The sequence below is a fragment of the Haliotis cracherodii genome, unplaced genomic scaffold (genome assembly GCF_022045235.1).
Source record: "Haliotis cracherodii isolate W230 unplaced genomic scaffold, xgHalCrac1.p SCAF_5, whole genome shotgun sequence".
NCBI classification, from domain to species: Eukaryota; Metazoa; Mollusca; class Gastropoda; order Lepetellida; family Haliotidae; genus Haliotis; species Haliotis cracherodii.
The window spans coordinates 6,792,556-6,811,895 of record NW_027266308.1 but is presented as its reverse complement, the minus strand read 5'-3'; the positions used below and the strand labels follow the sequence as shown (position 1 = coordinate 6,811,895).

Sequence of the window (19,340 nt, the reverse complement as noted above, 5' to 3'; positions counted from 1 at the left end):
TCAATCTTGCCTAGCCACATCAGATCCCCTAGCCCAACCCCACCCCCTCTCACCCAACACGCACCTCCACCCCACCCTACTCCACACGCACCCCTTCCACACAACTCTCAATCTCATTATATTCAACATGTTCAGGATCATGAAATATTACATATACCATAATCAACGTAATAAGCGCCCCGCTCAAATAAGCGGTGTCGGCCCGGGAAGTCGAAAATCTATTTACCAGTAGTACCGGAAAGGCGAATGGAGGGGTAAGGGACTGGGGACCGGGAAGGCGAATGAAAAGATCAGTGATGTGTACCCTCGTTATGTATACAACGGACACTTATACATTGAGGACACTGGGGTGTTGTGAGACGGAAAAGTGAAGAAAGAGATAAAACAAATTGAACTCAGAGAATGTGATTACTAACTTCCATTGAACTCGTGAGACGGAAAAATAAAGAAAGAGATAATCTACTAAAATTGTTAAAATTGAACGCAGAGAATGTGATTACTAACTTCCATTGAACTCAGATTAAGTAATCTAGTAAAAAAACGATGAAGCTATAACAACACGTGGGAATCAGTTAATCTCTACTACTATATCTTGTATTGAGAAGATGCGACTTTAACGCAAAAGTTGTTTGAATTGTGAGTAGGATGTCTCTTTGTTCTGAAACCCAAGTTAGAAGTATATCAGATTTTTATATGTACAAGATCATTAACGTTCAAAACGATGGCTAATGCACAGGTACGTTTGATTTTCATCGACTCTGTTCGTGGCGGCAAGCATCTTTACTACAGTGGTCATAAGTATCGTATTAACAAGAAGACTGATGAAGGAGAGTGTTGTCCAGATTAAATAGTGTCCTCATTTCATTGGTGTTTTCTTTGTAATTAACAAGTACCAGGAAGGCGATCATCTGCCATAATAAGAATTTTTGTGATGACCGGGAAGGCGAACGTAATTTCTAACTCTGAGGGATTGATTTTCGCCTTCCCGGCCCATAACCAAATAAGCGCCAACAGCCATATCTGCTAAAACATTTGCTAGTGAACAATCCAAAATTAGCACCCCTTCCGATTGATCAATGTACACAAGACTTATTTATTTGTGTATAATACATGCTTGTACCAGGTGCCTCTCACTGCATCAATACTAAACCATAAATGTTCACGTTTGACAACGTAGAGAATTAATGTAGGTCAGCATCTCGCAGGAGTCAAATAGAAGTATATGCATGCCAGAAGTATACCTGATGGTGTGGATCATTGGTCATAATATCAATCACTGGTCTGTCTAATAAACAACAAAATAAACATACAAACTTAACAAAATTAAAAAACAGTAACAGCATTAGAGTGAGCATGGTGAGTGAGTGAGTGAGTATTCCAGTTATATCACAGCGTGTCAGCTTAATGTGGGAGGAAAGCCCGAAGTGATGCAGGTCTTAGATGTTTACCACTTAGGTGAAACCCACAAGCACGGGTATGGTGCTGACAAACCTAGAAACATAATCAGGGCGAACCGGGATTCGAACCCACGATCATAGGTTTCTGGCGTGCCCAAGGGACGTAACCCTGCACAACGAATTGCAGCACCATAGACGACTGGGCCACCCGTCCCCCCTATACTGTTATCACCATCAAGGCTTTGATTGTCTCATGCAAATTTTCACTTAAGTTGTTTACAAGACATTTATCTCTGTCTATAGCATGGAGACCAAGCACCTTATCAATCTCCACCCTAACTGTCTGACGATGCTTTAGCAATGTTAAGCATTATCTGTCAAGCAAAGTTTGAACAGCATGTTGTAAACATGTCAGATCTGTAGTCTATACTTCTGAGTTCATTGCACACTTAAAAGTAAGGCAGCCCTTGGCCAGGAGGTTTAGAGAGTACAATATTTCCTCTATAAGATGCCTGGGTGTCTATCAATTTTGCACAAGCCATTGACCTGGAATCTATTTGAGGCCTGGTGTCTATTTTGTTTAATGGTGGCACAAGGGCAAATCACTATCTTACCGAATCCGAAAATCTGAACTGCGTACCCTTGACATGCCGTTTCCAAATACATGTTGAGTTACTGTCTGTGATATGGAGGAATAGTTACATGCTGCAAATTAAAGTGTTAGGGGTCATTAATTTCATTAAATGATGGACCCAGCCTCTATTAGAGAACCTGCATCTAATAGAGACGAGAGTCCATTTTTTGGACCGTTTGACCTGGCTTCAGTGTGAGGTCAGAATGAAGAGGAACTACGGTATTTACACTACAATTCGCACAAAAATAACCGATGACTATCCTTAGGTGTACAAATGGAGAACAACTTTTCTTTCTGTTGATCGCAGAACTTGCGATACACACCCATTGTTTGTCCTAGTGTGCTGCCATTGGGAGGAGGAAATATGAGTGAGTGAGTGAGTGAGTATGGTTTTACACCGCTTTTAGCAATATTCCAGCAATATCACGGCGGGGGACACCAGAAATGGGCTTCACACATTGTACCCATGACAGGAATCAAACCCGGGCCTTTGGCGTGACGAGCGAACGCTTTAACCACTAGGCTACCCGACCGCCCCAGGAGGAAATATGAGTGCTGTATATTCTTGAACAACACAATGCTCTTCAGTACATAAAAACACATGGCAACTCTATATATAAATCCACACATGAACACGACCTCTCCTACATTAAATACATATCACCGAACTATAAGACATGATATTTTGTTTTACTACTAGACCGTGACGAGATCATCCATTTAATAGACATTCAGCTGTATTTGACATTCTGTAATACCGAAGTGCATGCTTCATAATGTCTTTTGTGAACAAGTTTCACTAACAGGTATTGAAAACTCCCAACATAACATCCCTGGGCTCATTCAAGGACATTGCATGTAGAGATGATAGATCACTGAGAGGAGCTGATACACACTCGATGACCCCAGCAACCCAAATGTTGCTAAGCTGATTTCTCATGGCATAGTGGATCTTGCAAAAAAAAAAACCACAAATTAATCATAAGTATTAATAATGATTTTCAAGGTGCTAGCACAGATTAACTACTATGAAAGAAATGGGTGATATGTGTAGGTATTAGGGCTGGGACGAGTCCAAATTTATTACCCGATACCTGACACCCTATTACCCAACACCCTATAACCCGACCCTACCCGGTTACCCACTTTAGGTCTCAAGTTTTACTGGTGTTTGTGTGTGTGTGTGTGTGTGTGTGTGTGTGTGTGTGTGTGTGTGTGTGTGTGTGTGTGTGTGTGTGTGTGTGTGTGTGTGTGTGTGTGTGTGTGTGTGTAACCCTACCCTACCCGGTTACCCACTTTAGGTCTCAAGTTTTACTGGTGTGTGTGTGTGTGTGTGTGTGTGTGTGTGTGTGTGTGTGTGTGTGTGTGTGTGTGTGTGTGTGTGTGTGTGTGTGTGTAACCCGACCTTCCCCGGTTACCCACTTTAGGTCTCAAGTTTTACTGGTGTGTGTGTGTGTGAGTGTGAGAGAGACAAAGAAAGACAGAGAGAGAGAGAGAGAGAGAGAGAGAGAGAGAGAGAGAGAGAGGGAGAATGAGAGCGAGAGAATATCACAATATCATAGCTTCTGAATTATTATTTTTTTATTATGCAATATATCATAATACGCATCAAAATTCGGCCTTGTGCACTGCAAAATATTGTGATCCACTTTCAGCCTGCAATACCTATCCCTGGTGTGTGTATGTGTGTTTGTGTGTGTGCATAATGTGCATGTGTGTTTTGTTTGTTTGTGTGTTTGTAGTTGTTTGTATGTGTGTTTGAAAACAACCGAAATAGTTTGAGTTAAAAAATACAGTGACCGCCTTCCCCAATATGAATCACCAATAATGCAGTTTTGACATTGTACCTTTTTCTTTTCTAATCTATCAAAGTCTTCGCCAGTGATTGACATCATGAGCATCAAGCCATGCATAGGGAATACGATGACATGCATCAACCAAGTCAGCGAGCTTGACCCTGATCCCATTAGTCTCCTCTTACAAGCAGTAGTCAGACACATTCTAGCTAGCATCCATGAACATGAGTGAGAGTGTGTGTGTGTGTGTGTGTGTGTGCTAAAGAAGCTGCTAAGATACATGCATTAAACGATCTAATCATGGTTGAGGTGAGGTGAAATGGGGTTTAACGTCGTGTCCAAGATTATTGTACTTATATAGCGACGGATGTGTGTGCGTGCGTGTCTGCTTGTACTAGTCCAGACTGATGCTGATTTATAGTGCTAGCTCACTGAGATACCATGCCGCAGTTTAACATGAATACCCCACTCAGGCACAGTTTACTGACTCCGAGCCGACCAGTCCTTGTTTTAGCCCCTTAATGCCAGGGTAACAACAAGTACCATTTTTTAATGTCTTTTGGTATGACGCGGCTGGGAATTAAACCCCGGGCCTACCGCTCTCTGGGCGGACGCTCTACAACTAGACCACGGAGGCGGTTCTATCTGATCATGCATACACTGAAGTTGACTGAAGTTTTATGTTCACTCAAACATATACAAGTCAGAAGGAATGCGTGGATAGTCAGAGAGAAATGGGGACATATAGCACCTTGTGTAACCATGGAGTTTTATTGTTATAGCTATTAGCCAATATATCATGTGACTAACCCCGGGTCTGGGTAGTAATGTGGGTACCCGGCAGGCCTTAAAATTGCGACTAAAATGGTGGCCAATGCGACCTAAATTTCAATTTGTCTACTGTCTAAAATTCAAATGACTACCTTCAAAAATATCTTGTGGCGACTAAATTCTATTGCTACACATATGTAGACACAAAAATAAACATGTCTGCTACTGATTGTACTTGCAAATAGTTCATCCTAAAGTCAACAATGAACCAAAATGCATAAATATTAATGTAATTAGTACTTTATTTTAGTTGATAGTTTATTTGATTAGCAAGGATATACCTATATAATCTCGCGACATAAATTGTATCATTGTTCGACTCACAAATAACAAAACTCAAGTACAGCATGTACAGTTTCCACTAATATACAATTCCAAGACTAGTGCTATGACTTGTACATATAATAGTTATTTGATAAAAGATCATTTCAAATACCTTTGGCTACCTACAATATTGGCTTGACTTCTTGATTTTACCACAGGCTACCTGGAAAAAAATACTTGAAGCCATATGGCTACATGGTAAAAATTTAAACTTTGAGGCCTGACCCGGGTCCTACTCAGGACCCATCCGACCCAAGTACCCGAGTTACCCGTCCCAGCCCTAGAAGGTATATCCTGTATCATACCATATACAGGACAGTCATAAACAGTAGGTGTGGAATTTATCAAATTTGGCCAAACTATGTGTAGCACCCTTAAAATTTCTGAGTCCCGTGATGGGATTCGAACCACGGACCTTCTGATCAGAGGTCGGACGCCTTGTCCACATGACCAAAGAGGTCAGGATGTCATTTGTGGGATGACTCCATGCCCTGCTACATACTCCTCCGTCAACAGAAGGCACGTCCCGAGCCGCATAGTAGGGTACTGAGGCTTATTTTGCTCAAATTTAATATGAACATGCTCAGCCCCATGTTGGGTGCCAATCATGATAGCGGCCATAAAATAGAGTCCCGTGATGGGATTCGAACCACGGACCTTCTGATCAGAAGTCGTATGCCTTGTCCATATGACCAAAGAGGTTAAGCTGACAAGGTAAGGATGTCATCTGTGGGATGACTCCACACCCTGCTACATATGCATGATCAGTTATTCCACATACCAGATATCTTCTGCACAAAAAATTTGATGAAGACACATGCAGAAGTAGCTTAGTAATGGTCCCTTATGGTAAAACTGATATCTAGGTCACATGAGGTGTACTGTCTATTTAACCAGTGAGAAGTCCATATTGTTACAACAGCTAAAGCAAGCAAAAACTACAATGTACAACCTGCGTTTCCCATATAACAATCTATCACCATAATCCTTCTTGAAGAGGCATGGGAAACTATTCCAATTTGTTCTATTGATAAACCCAGAGCTCCAGATAACTTTTTGAGCAATTGAGTTTTTTACTCTAGGATTTATATTTTAATTGGGTTATTACATTTTTCATTGGGTAACCAAATTTTTTTCACTCATCTATTCATCACTCTATTGGGTTTCCCCATAATTAGTGAATATATTAAGATTTTAAATAAAAATGAAATAATGTTTATATGTATATATAGGCTTGACTCGGAAAGTAAATTAGTTCGTAATTGTGTTTCAGAAATTAGCTCCTTTGAACGCATGCTGAAAAAGCTTCATTGGGTATTTACGCGAGCTTATACATTTGAGTTTTTCATTTAATGCATGTGTTTCCGTACACAAGTTAATTTAAAATATTTGAGTTTTGAATTTTTTGGGGGGTGTATTTTATGCAAATATGCTGCTTATCTGTAGCTCTGTAAACCTACCTTAATTTCAAGCAAACCATTCAGTATGTCTTTTCTCCCTACGTAATATTCAAATAAAATTTGTTTTGAAATTTCATTTTTATTTTATTTTGACAGTCAACCATATAGATGCCCCTAGTTAAACCAAGTATTCAAATAAATATGTTTCAGAGTAATATGATAAATCCTGATGTTACAATTCTTGTAAGGCCTTGTGAGTTTTTATTAGTTGGTCTACAAACGTTTGGATTAAAATCCAATGCAGTTGGTCAGTTTCTTTTGTTGATAGATTATACCTCAAGATTATTTCTTCTACTACTTGAAAAACAAACAAGTTCTAACAAATAATTTTTGTTTGTTAGAACAACAATTTTTATATATTTTCTTCACTATTTGTTATGAAAAGCGGTGATAAATTCTTGTCACCTAAATCTAAAACAGAGTCAGCCCAACAAAATTTGGTCCAACTAATCTTCAATATTCCAGCCATATAACGGCGGTCTGTAAATAATCGAATCTAGACCAGACAATCCAGTGACTGACATCATGAGCATTGGTCTACACTTTGCTCGTTTGTTTGATTGTTGTTTAATGCCGCATTCAGCATTGTTCCAGCTACAGGACGGCAGTCTGTAAATAAGCTAGTCTGGACCAGACAATCCAGTGATTGATATGCGCTTTGATCCACACAATTCGGATACAATCACATGCATCAACCCAATCAGCTACTCTGACCACCCGATCCCGTTAGTCACCTCTCACGACAAGCATTGTCACCTCTTAAGCACAAGCGTGGCTTGCTTAAGACCTATTCTAACCCGGATCTTCACAGGTGTTGGTCTAAGCAATTGGGATACAATGACATGCATCAACCAAGTCAGGAAGCCTCATTCTACCATGAATTTGGAATTTACTCGATTCTGATTGGTCAATCAGAGGCTATTAAATCACAATAACCCCCCTCTGACTGAAACAGCTGGTTTGACGGCCGCATCACCGCGGAAGCTAATATTCATAGAATAGTACTATTTTCAGTCATTGTCGGTAGGCATATTTAAATAATTATATCTACAATTACGGGTTGAAAAAAGGCACAGATACGGTTACTACAATATTCAAAGGATGTGTGGCAATACATTTCGTGCAGAAAAACACGACAGAAATCAACAAAGGGAATGTATTTACATTTTGGAGACAACAGAGAGCTTGGAATTTTGGCGCTTTTCTATATACAACTGTGACATCATATCTTTTGCGTCACAATGAGCGATATGACGTCATAATGGTGACGCACGATGTAGAGTGAAAGCCTTGCAAAGCTTGCTTTGTTTTCTTTAGGGATGCCCACCTCATGTTAGCTTACCACGTTGCCGTGCTTATATGCTTTCAATGCCTGTCATATGTTCGAGTGAAGTATTACCGTGTAAACAAACAGCTTGAGTATATACGGCACCATATTTTGTTCGGTGATTCCGTAATTCAGATTGATAACCCACTCAAAACACTGGACTCAACCCATGCCGCTTCACTCGGTATATTTGCTAACACCAAAGAGTTCACGTTTTATTTAGTCATGGTAGAATGGAGATAAACATACTGTGTTTTCAATGTAGAGCTAGGTTACCTGTAGATTTAACCGCACTAAATTTAACATTTGAAACCTCACGCTGCGCGTTCGGTTCCAAATTCAATTTAGCGGGGTTAAATCTACAGGTAACCTAGCTCTACATTGAAAACACAGTATGTTTATCTCCTAATTGATAACCAACAGACCCCATAAGTCGCCTCTATGACAAGCATGGGTAGCTGAGGACCTATTCTAATCCGGAATCTTATGGGACGGGCTGCTTGGTTCAGGGTCCTTAAATGATAACATTTAGCAAAACCGTTAAAAATGGCAAATTTCTACTAGTCCTAATGATACCTTAACTACTGGGCAGTTTGGCAAGGACTACAGGACTAGTGCCAATTTCTAATGCTGTTTTGGCAATGTGTCCTGGATATTTCACGTAGGACTTGACATGAATTTACATAACAAATGTTTACTCTGTGATAAGCAAAGAATATTAAAAAAAATTATTAGGTAGTGATGCACTCAGAGATCAAAATCTTATTATGGCCTACAATGGAACACAGCTGAGGCAATTTTCACTTACCTGACAATGTAACAACTGCAATATCAATATTGGATTAAATTTCTACTGTGTCTACTGTTCCTTGCAGTTATTAGAGACATACTGCTACACGTTGTATTAGACATCTCCCCTATATCCCAGGCCAATCAGGTTGACTGTGTTATTCAAATCTTAAAATTCATGAAGATCCGGGGTAGCATTATATAAGGTCTTCAGCCACCCATGCTTTCCGTCAAAGGGGACTATGCTTGTTGTAAGAGGCGACTAAGGGGATCGGGTGGTCAGACTTCTGACTTGGTTGATGCATGTCATCGTAACCCAATAGCGAGGATCAATGCTAATGATGTCAATCATTGGATTGTCTAGTTCAGACTTGATTATTTACAGACCGCTGTCATACAGCTGGAATATTGCAAAGTGCGTGTTACACATCAAACAAACAGACAAAAGACACAGCATTTCTAGTCATGTTTCCAACATCTCACAAAATGATATCAATTCTTATTAAAATGTCAACAATAATAACCTGATACATTGCTTATTGACTTGAATAGACTCAAAATCATATAGACAACAATACAGAATCGGAGATACTGTGCAGAAGGTAAAACAAGCCTTTCCAATTCTATTATCAAGCCAATCAGGAGACCATAGTCCTTTAGTGGGCGTGGCCTGAATGTTTTTTGGTTTATGGAAACATAAATGAAAAAAAATAATTGCTAGGTTAGCCAAAAAAATGTAATGGAAACGCTTGCAATGTATTTATATTAAAACATCTTCATTGGCATTCTAACGATCACTGTGACCACTCACTGGTCCTGACTGGGCTGTATTTCTGTTAATATTAAATTGTCAGCCTGGTAGGAAGGCCGAGAGACATCAACACCTTTCTGATGTTGACGTTTCTTGTTACAGGCAAATAAATTTGGTTTAATGAAACTCCGCCTTCAAATACCATATTCGATGTAATAACCGCCCAGGGCACTCTCAAAATTAGAAATAGGGGGCTCTTATTAGAATATTATTTTGCTGGAAAAAAAAGGGATGAAAGATAAATTTCATGGTTTATGCTGACACACTGAAAAGTTTAAATGCGACAGATTCGTATTGCCAGAATTTAATTGCCCATAATTAGGAATGCATATAACACACGAGTGCGTATTATATGCGAATAAATAAGTCTTTTGTACATTGATCAATTGGAAGGAGTGCGAATTGGGATTGTTCACTAGCCAATATATTAGCAAATATCGCTGTGGGCTCTTATTAGAACGGGGCGCTTATTACGTTGAATACGGTACTTGTCTGGGACAACTAGAAGCCTGATCCTGTGACATTTTTACAAGAGCATGTCAACTAAAGTACCAATGTCAGTAACACCCAAACAGACACATGACAAATGTTTGGGGGTTGTGGACCTGACAGTGGGCACCATGATGGATGATCAGAGATTTGAACTCCCCAAAACAGCAGAACCTGGCAAGCCAAGGGACATAACTCTGGACAACTACCAGATGATGCTTTCAGACCCCGACGGTTTTGCCTGTCCTTATTGTCGAAACAAAACCCATGCTAGTGGGTTTCACCGAAGTGGTAAATGGCCGAGACCTGCATCACTTCGGCATCACTTTGACATCACTTCGCCATCACTTCAACATCACTTCAGCATCACTTCAACATCATTTCGCCATCACTTCAACATCACTTCGCCATCACTTCGGCACAACTTGGACATCACTTTGACATCACTTCGGCAATGAGTGTGAGTTTGCCCTTCAGAACTCCTGACAATCTAGGTGTATTCAAACTTCAACAACCAGAAGAAAAATCCTTTTCAGAATAAACTGTATTCAAACTTCAATGTCCAGAATGAAATTCCTTATCAGAACTAACTGATATTCAAAACAACATAGCAGATTGTTATCAAGAAAAATTAATTATTTTCAGCCTAGGTTTATACTTGGTCTGTGAAAACATGTCTTTAAAATAATTGTAATTTATCTTCTTAAAAAAAACCAAAAACCTTCTTCTACTGGTTTAGTTTGATCTGTACTTTCATAGGGTTTTAGTATTATTTTTCAGAAAGCATGGCCTCTACTAGGACTAAGTCTTAACCACTTATTGCTACTCAGACAACTGTGGCTGCTTGTAGCAATTGATCAGATGTTGAACAGATTCCGTTTTCAATGACTGAATCCATTGATAGCATTGTTTTGATACAAAACACACGATAAAAAGTATGTAAAGATTCAAATCAACAAAGGAGGACTCAATGTGACATTGTGATAGTGGACACTTACCGTATTCGACGTAATAAGCGCCCCGCTCTAATAAGCGCCCACGGCCATATTTGCTAACATATTGGCTAGTGAACAATCCCAATTGGCAACCCTAGCTTCCGATTGGTCAATGTACAAAAGGCTTATTTATTCGCATGTAATGCGCACTCGTGTGTTATATGCACCCTTAATTATGGGCATTTAAATTCTGGAAAATATATCTGTCCTGTATAAACGCACAGACTTTTCTTTTGTATCATTTCAGGCTGTAAGCATAAACCACAAAATTTGTGATCTTTCAACTCTGTTTTTTCTCACTAAAATTATATTCTAATAAGAGCCCCCTATTTTTAATTTTGAGAGCGCCCTCGGCGCTTATTATGTCAAATATGGTATATATGTCTCTAATAACATTATAGCTAACCCCATAAAAATGGCAAATTTCTACTAGTCCATATGATACCTTAACTATTGGGCAGTTTGGCAAGGACTACTGGACTAGTCCCAATTTCTAACACTCACATGATACTGAGTGTTTCAAATCACAGACATATATTGTAAATTAATGGAAATCATGGGGTCCCTGGCATAACCCCAGGATTAAAACAGTGTTCAAAATTAGGGGGTCCTGAGTTCCTTGATCGTTTAGTACTCATACAAATATTTTATTAAAATTGCCAAAGGCCTGCTAAATTTTAACATTTTTTGTCTGACGATTACATGTTTGTTTGTTTGTTTGTTGTTTATGCCGCACTCAGCAATATTCCAGCTACATGACGGCGGTCTGTTAATAATCGAGTCAGGACCAGACAATCCAGTGATTGATATCATGAGCATCGATCCATGCAATTGGTATCGATGACATGCATCAACCAAGTCAGCGAGCCTGACCACCCGATCCTGTTAGTCACCTTTTACGGCAAGCATGGGTTACTGAAGACTTATTCTACCCCGGAATCTTCAAGGTCTATAGAGTATGTCACATAGTTTATTCTTGTTGTTTGTTCAACTTTTATGACACATCAATAAGGACGGATCGATGCTGATTTCTTTAGCTAGATCGGCAAACAGGTGCAACTCTATATTGTCGCGTTATTGCTATTTTTAGGTATAATAAATGTGGAATATGTGTATTACATCACTTCCTGTAATGAATTTTGCATAATCATTATGCATACGACCTAGGTTGGATCAACGGAGATGGTCCAAACAAATGGGTTCCTTTCTGACCAACTGGAATGTAGGTAGGGGTAATACCACTTCAAAAACATTCCACTATGAATTAGGTTTACTTACAAAGCCGTGACATTCCGGAGCGAGTCCTGTATTCAATAAAGCAATGAAATATCGTGCTTATATCTGCTTAAAGGGGAAGTGTACACGCAAAAATCACTTTCTTTCTTTTTCTAAACAAAACGCAATTTTAGAATTAGTTAGTATCTGTGTTTGAAAATATACACTCATTTTCTTTCACAGTGAAAGTAGGAAGCTCACAATAGTGTGAAAGTGATATGCCGTTAAAACAACATGGTCTACGACACACTCCGGCGCAGTGGTGACTCAGCATAACACAATTCTGGCTGGCATCTGAGATGCTAGAATCACAAAACTGTACCTACACCACGTGAAGCGGCTCTAACAAAGCATGATGACGTCATAATGTTTATCAATTGGCACCAATGACGTCATATTGCAAGGGGCATAAGCCATGGTGTTTTTGTTATGGAAATAGAACACTTGGTAAATGTGAAAAATATAAATCGTTTTATTGCAAAAAATATGTTAATTAAATATGATGTTTTCATATTTTTGTCTATGACACTTCTATGTTAACACTTTTAATGTGGAAAAAGTACAAGAAAAAATGGTTCATTTCCGTGTGAACTTGCCCTTTAAGCAAACAGCAGACAGGGACATGGGTTAAGAGATTTTCTGATATCGCGATAACATAGAGTCTTTGTTAGTACAGAGTCCGAACATATACTCACCGCAAAAAGAAACGTGAATACCATATATGTTCTTATATTTGCATAAGTAAACAGCAGACAAGGGACCCGGATTACGAGATTTTCTGATATTGTGATTACATAGAGTCGGTGGTGATATTAAGTCGGAATATATACTCACCGCAAAAAGAAACGTGAATACCATATATGTTCTTATATTTGCATAAGTAAACAGCAGACAAGGGACCCGGATTAAGAGATTTTCTGATATCGCGATACCATAGAGTCTTTGTTAGTACAGAGTCCGAACATATACTCACCGCAAAAAGAAACGTGATTACCATATATGTTTTTATATTTGCATAAGTAAACAGCAGACAAGGGACCCGGATTACGAGATTTTCTGATATTGTGATAACATAGAGTCGGTGGTGATATTAAGTCAGAATATATACTCACTGCCAAAAGAAATGTGAATACCATATATGTTGGTTAATATATGTAGACTTACACATATTCAAGAGATAATAGATTGGTTCTAAGCACAAAGCATCTTCCCGAGGCAAGAGAGTTAACTGACTTTAAAAGTCCAGTTTCCACCCTTGTCGAACTAGGCTGGAATTCCTGGGCTCGATCGTAGCGCCACCAGTGGCTATTATGAGTTTTGTCCTTTCTATGCCTCTTCTATTGACCAATCAGATTCAACCTCTCATATCACTTGCATTTGTTTCAAACAAAACGGTGGCGCCCAGTCAAAAAGCATTGACAGAAGTCTGCCATGCAGACCCTGAAGCAAATATATCCAATATATCCAATGCATCTCTATAATTGTTGGCAAGTCTAGATTACAGCGGTTACAGGAACAGTCCCTGGTTTCCTTTTTATTACCGTATTCAACGTAATAAGCGCCCCGCTCTAATAAGCGGCCACGGCGATGTTTGCTAAGATATTGGCTAGTGAACAATCCCAATTAGCACCCCTTCCGATTGATCAATGTACACAGGACATTTATTTGCGTATGATACGCACTCGTGTGTTATATGCAGCCTTAATCATGGGCATTTAAATTCTGGAAAAATATACCTGTCGTACATAAACATTTCAGGCTGTCAGCATAAACCACAAAATTTATCTTTCAACTCTGTTTTTTTTCACCAAAATAATATTCTAATAAGAGCCCCCTATTTCTAATTTTGAGAGGGCCCTGGGCGCTTATCACGTCAAATACGCCATGTTTTAACAGATTTTAGTCTACGTTGATAGAAACACAACACTATTCAGCCCTGTTTGTTGAAGGCCTTTAGCGTATCACGATACATCATGTTATGGGCCTGATAGTACTCATAGTAGTCGGACTTTCTGTTTCCCGGCAACCCTGACTATCATGCTATGTAATCTCACTCCACAGCATTAAAAGAACAAACCCTCAACATGCACAATCAAATCATTGAAAAGAAATCTTGTCAGAGTATTGAGGTAGACCTTTTCTCCCTCAACAGGTACAGCCTGACCGGCAATTAGCGTTTTGCTGATGAAAGGACATTAGGGGGCATTCTTTGCTGAACTGACTTGACCTTTGTAACCAAGACTATAAAGTTGAAGGTTAGAGATATCCATGATGTGTATACTACTCAAAAACGTTAAGATAACACCCAATTTTTTTACCAATTACCATATTGGACGTAGTGAGTGCCCAGGGTGCTCTCAAAATTAAAAATAGCGGGCTCTTTTTAGAATATAATTTTAGTGAGAAAAAACAGAGTTGAAAGATCGCAAATTTTGTGGTTTATGCTTACAGCCTGAAATGATACAAAAGAAAAGTCTGTGCGTATTATACAGGACAGATATATTTTCCAGAATTTAATTGCCCATAATTAAGGGTGCATATAACACACGAGTGCGTACAATACACGAATAAATAAGTCTTGTGTACATTGATCAATCGGAAGGGTGCTAATTGGGATTGTCCACTATCCAATATATTGACAAATATCGCCGTGGGCGCTTATTAGAGCGGGGTGCTTATTACTTCAAATATGGTAACTATAGTTACAAAGTAGACACAATTTATCGATAGCAACTTCTTTAATACTGTATATAACTATAGTTATATAACCATAGATATATGAAAAGTTGTCATTCATGACTATTACTGACTGGCTGTTTTAGCACAAGGTTTAACCAATTCATTTGTAGAGGCATGATGAGTGAACGCTTTTACCACTAGGCTCCCCGACCGGCCTGCCCATACTGTAATGCTGGAGCTCTAAATGAAGCAAGTCTAGATTTACAACAGGTTAAAATATCTGACCCATCTCACTGGGGCTCCTTTTAAGAAAATCTGACAATAGAGCAGCATTGCAAGGTCATTTCTGAATTCACTTGTGATCAATGAAAATTATTTTAAAAAATTAAAACACGAGTTAACAATATTTCTTTCCCTGCTTTTACCTTACCCTCATAGCGGTTGACAGATCTTACTTGTGTTCATCGATATCTTTGTTACCAGTTTTCATGAAAGAATGCAGAGTGACATGACACATTCTTATAGAATACAATATATACAATCAGAAGTTTCACAAGTGGTCAAATACACTAAGGGTACGCATAGTGCAACATGTAACAAAATAAACTGGTGATATACTGCGATATATGATAAATAATAATAAGGCTATTTGTATAGCGCAAAATCCACATCACTGAAGGACATGCTCAATGCACATAAATGTTATTCTTACTTTCATGAAGTTAATTACGAAGGGTAATATTATAAGGGATTATCAAAGCCAAATACAGCTAACATACACATGACAAAAATAAAATTCTAATTCATCAGTTCAAGAAGAAATCGACCCAACCCACATGTGTCATGAATGTCAAGTAACCTTTCTCGACAATGTCATTGTAAACAGTAGACGACACATATTCGTTAAACAATTATCAAGTGAGAAACTATAGGATACAGTAAGCGATAAGGCAGTACTCACATATCCTGTCTGTAGGTCCATGCTAGGTGTGACGTTACGACAGGTTACAGACAGACAGATGACAAGCACTCAGACAAGGTGAGAGGAGTTATAGCAAACAAATAATCCCAAGGCATTGCTATCAGGGCAAGTAAAGGAAGTTGCCCTAGATAAAAGTTTCTCTAGGTGGCCACGTTGGTGACGTGACTGCTTTTCTTCAGTGTAAAACGTGTCCTATATAGACAAGCCAGATTACAAGGAGGTGGCGTTAGTTTATACCCACAGTCGTCGTGTTAGTCTATCACAGATCAATACAAGTAGGTCTGGTACAAATGACTGACTGGTATAACCCCTGAGTTCAATGGATCACCTGCTGAGTGAAACCGGCATGCCTGTCCATTTTGGATGTGGAGATGTTGTATAAAGACCCAACCTCAGAAATGACCTGACCGTCCCTGTGCTATCACAGCTGATGCCTTGAGGGTTCGCTACACACACAGCTCGAGGACAGGGTTGAATAATGCTACAACCCACGGTATGGTGAGTGTTTACTTTCAACATGTTTTATTTGTCTCCGGCCAGCCTTCTGAGTCAGTACACTTGAAATTCTCTTTAATTGTGTATGCAGTTTTTGTTTGTGAACTTGTACTGTTATTGAAAATGTAAAACTGTTAACATTTTGTTTTTTTAAATCTGGTTAAAATACTGTTTCAACAACATAGTTGGTTAAAATACTGAATTTAGGATATCAATATGTCATCTTTTGAGAGCTGTACAAATATCAATTTGTGAAGAATAGTTTAATATTTTTTATCATCTAAAGCTGGCTCCCACAGGAGATATCCTAGGGTGAGATCAAGTGATATCTACACTGTCGATATCCATTACTGCAAAGTGTGTGTTGATCTTAAGACATGACATGACATGAGTATATAAACATTCATAAGTCTCTGTGAATTAATTCTTTCTATCTACCTATACACATGTGCATTACAAGTCACAGCAAAAGGCTTTCAGTGATCGTGTGGCCATAACTTGTTCAATCAGGTAGACATTTTTATAAAGAATCACAATGTGTGCTTTGAGATTTCTTTTCAAGTGTGATCAACCATTAAATCCGATTCTTGTACATGACAGGGTTAAAACTCCTCAAACAGGTTATAGAGAAGTGAAAAGCTTGTGGAAGACATGTCAAATAAAAACCACAATAGTACTATTTTGGTGTGTGTTAGGCCATATGCACTGGATGACACGACAGGGCTTCCTACTTGGGCTGAACCTGTAAGTGGCAATTGGGATCTTTACAATCCTAAAACTGGAATGGGATTCCTTTTGTGCAAGTGTATAGGTGCGATAAATGCACACACACACACACACACACACAGTGCAGAGTGCAGGTGTATAGGTGCGATAAACGCACAGAGAGAGAGAGAGAGAGAGAGAGAGAGAGAGAGAGAGAGATATCAATGTACACAAGTGAACAATCCCAATTAGCACCCCTTCTGATTGATCAATGTACACAAGACATATTTATTCGTGAATAATACACACTTTTTTTTATATGCACCCTTAATAATGGGCAATTAAATTCTGGAAAAATATATGTCATATATAAGCATTTCGGCTGTCAGCATAAACCTCGAAATTTACGATCTTTAAACTCTGTTTACTCCACCTAAATAATATTCTAATAAGAAACCCCTATTTCTAATTTTGAGAGTGCCCTGAGGGCTTATTACATAGAACACGGTAATTATCCATTCTTATAAACTATTGAATGTGTGGATATCTGTCTTTACTAAGTATATCAGCTGTGCAACAGATGTTCAAAACAAAAAGTTTATTCGACAGATGTCCAATAAACTCCCTCCAGGTCGGGCAGCTGATTGATTAATATGTGCATGAGAGTATGGACATTGTGCTGATGGAGAGCTGGAAATAATGCTTGCTATTTCTCCTGAACCTAATCATCTAAATATTGTCAATATTCAGTCATCATTATTGCTTCTGGTAGGATAATGAAAACAGTTCATTGTATATATTCCCTGAACACATTATCTTTCATGTTTTGTTCAAGTAACTTCCTACAAAATAATTTGTTTGTTTGGTGTTTTACGCTAATCATCAATAAGACAGCAATGGCGTCCTGTAATAAACCAGTGGTTGATATTATGAGCAACATCCCATGTTGTCATGGTATGATGACGTTCAATTAACCACTGACTACCCGATCCAATGTGGTCCTACAACATAAGCTACAGGGGACCTACTCGTGAGGAATCAAGAGCCGGACTACCCTACCCGATCAAAAGTACAAATCACACAATCAGAACAAGAAGAATATATCAACAAATACAATACAGCTATGACGTCAGTCTATTGTTTCAACCATCTGTAATGAATCAACAGTTTACTGACCTACTTTCTGCAATGTGAATTTTAAGCTCATGATGACATTCATTTATTTTAAGCACGTGTACCTCGAATGTACTGGATACAGCGATCAAGCTGCAAGAAATGCATACATGTGCAATACAAATACAGAATGCAAATGCAGCACAGATAAGAAGCTAGAGGTAATTGATTCTCATGTGTTATGAGTGTGCTGCATAAATTTCCATGCAGCACGTTTTAAGCTGTATTTTGATACTGATTACACTAGGGCTGGGACGAGTCCAAATTTACTACCCCACCTTGCCCCGCCCCATCCCTCCCTACCCTACATTGCCCCGCCCCTCCCTACCTTGCCCCGCCCCTCCCCACCCTACCTTGTCCCGCCCCTCCCCATCCTACCTTGTCCCGCCCCTCCCCTCCCTACCTTGCCCCGCCCCTCCCAAACCCTACCTTGTCCCGCCCCGCCCTATCCTACCTTGCCCCGCCCCTCCCCACCCTACCTTGCCTCACCCCACCCTGCCCCACCCCTCCCTACCCTACCTTGCCACACCCCACCCCACCCCTCCCTACCCTACCTTGCCTCACCCCACCCTGCCCCACCCCTCCCTACCCTACCTTGCCACACCCCACCCCACCCCTCCCTACCTTGCCACACCCCACCCTACCTTGCCCTGCCCCGCCCTACCCCACCCAACCTTGCCTCACCCCACCCTGCCCCACCCTACCTTGCCCTGCCCCGCCCCGACCCACCCCATCCTACCTTGCCTCACCCCACCCTACCCCACCCCTCCCTACCCTACCTTGCCTCACCCCACCCCACCCCACCCTGCCCCACCCCACCCTACCCTACCTTGGGGGCAACTGTAGGTCTCAAGAGATGGGTCTGACTGGCAATTGTTTTACCGCAGCCCTGGCAAAGACTATTTAGATTCAAGTATCAGACGATCAGATCATGTACCCTGAAGTTGAGTGAAGTTTTAACATAACTCAAAAATATACAAGTCAACATGTGCATCGTCAGAAAGAAATGCTATCATTAGCGACTTGTGGTGGAACCACTGAGCTATAGTGAGTTTTTGTCATGAAAGAATATATCACGTGACTAACCACGGGTCCGGGTAGTCCTGTGCGTACATGGGTCCTACTCAGGACCCACCTGACCTAAGTATTAAGTTACCCGTCTAAACCCGAGATTACAC

General features: G+C 39.8%; 2 protein-coding genes across 4 annotated transcripts in view; one reads left to right on the top strand and one right to left on the bottom strand.

Annotated features, from left to right (window-relative positions):
- Positions 1–19,340, bottom strand: part of LOC139442323 (UTP--glucose-1-phosphate uridylyltransferase-like) — a 105,670-nt gene that overhangs the window by 74,306 nt on the left and 12,024 nt on the right. Inside the window, exon 1 of one of the 3 annotated variants that reach the window (XM_071223115.1) lies at positions 16,118–16,228. The exons of 1 other annotated variant lie outside the window; for it this stretch is intronic. In XM_071223115.1, coding sequence (XP_071079216.1) covers positions 16,118–16,147 — 30 coding nt within the window. In that variant the 5' untranslated portion in view covers positions 16,148–16,228. Of the gene's footprint in view, positions 1–15,768; positions 16,229–19,340 lie in introns of those variants that run through there. One more of the 3 variants, XM_071223116.1, reaches the window with a different exon arrangement.
- The window catches only part of LOC139442324 (protein O-mannosyl-transferase TMEM260-like), a 51,503-nt gene continuing 47,848 nt past the window's right edge, over positions 15,686–19,340 (top strand). Inside the window, exon 1 of the mRNA XM_071223119.1 lies at positions 15,686–16,287. The gene's annotated coding sequence lies outside the window, so the exon portion shown is untranslated. The remainder of the gene's footprint in view (positions 16,288–19,340) is intronic.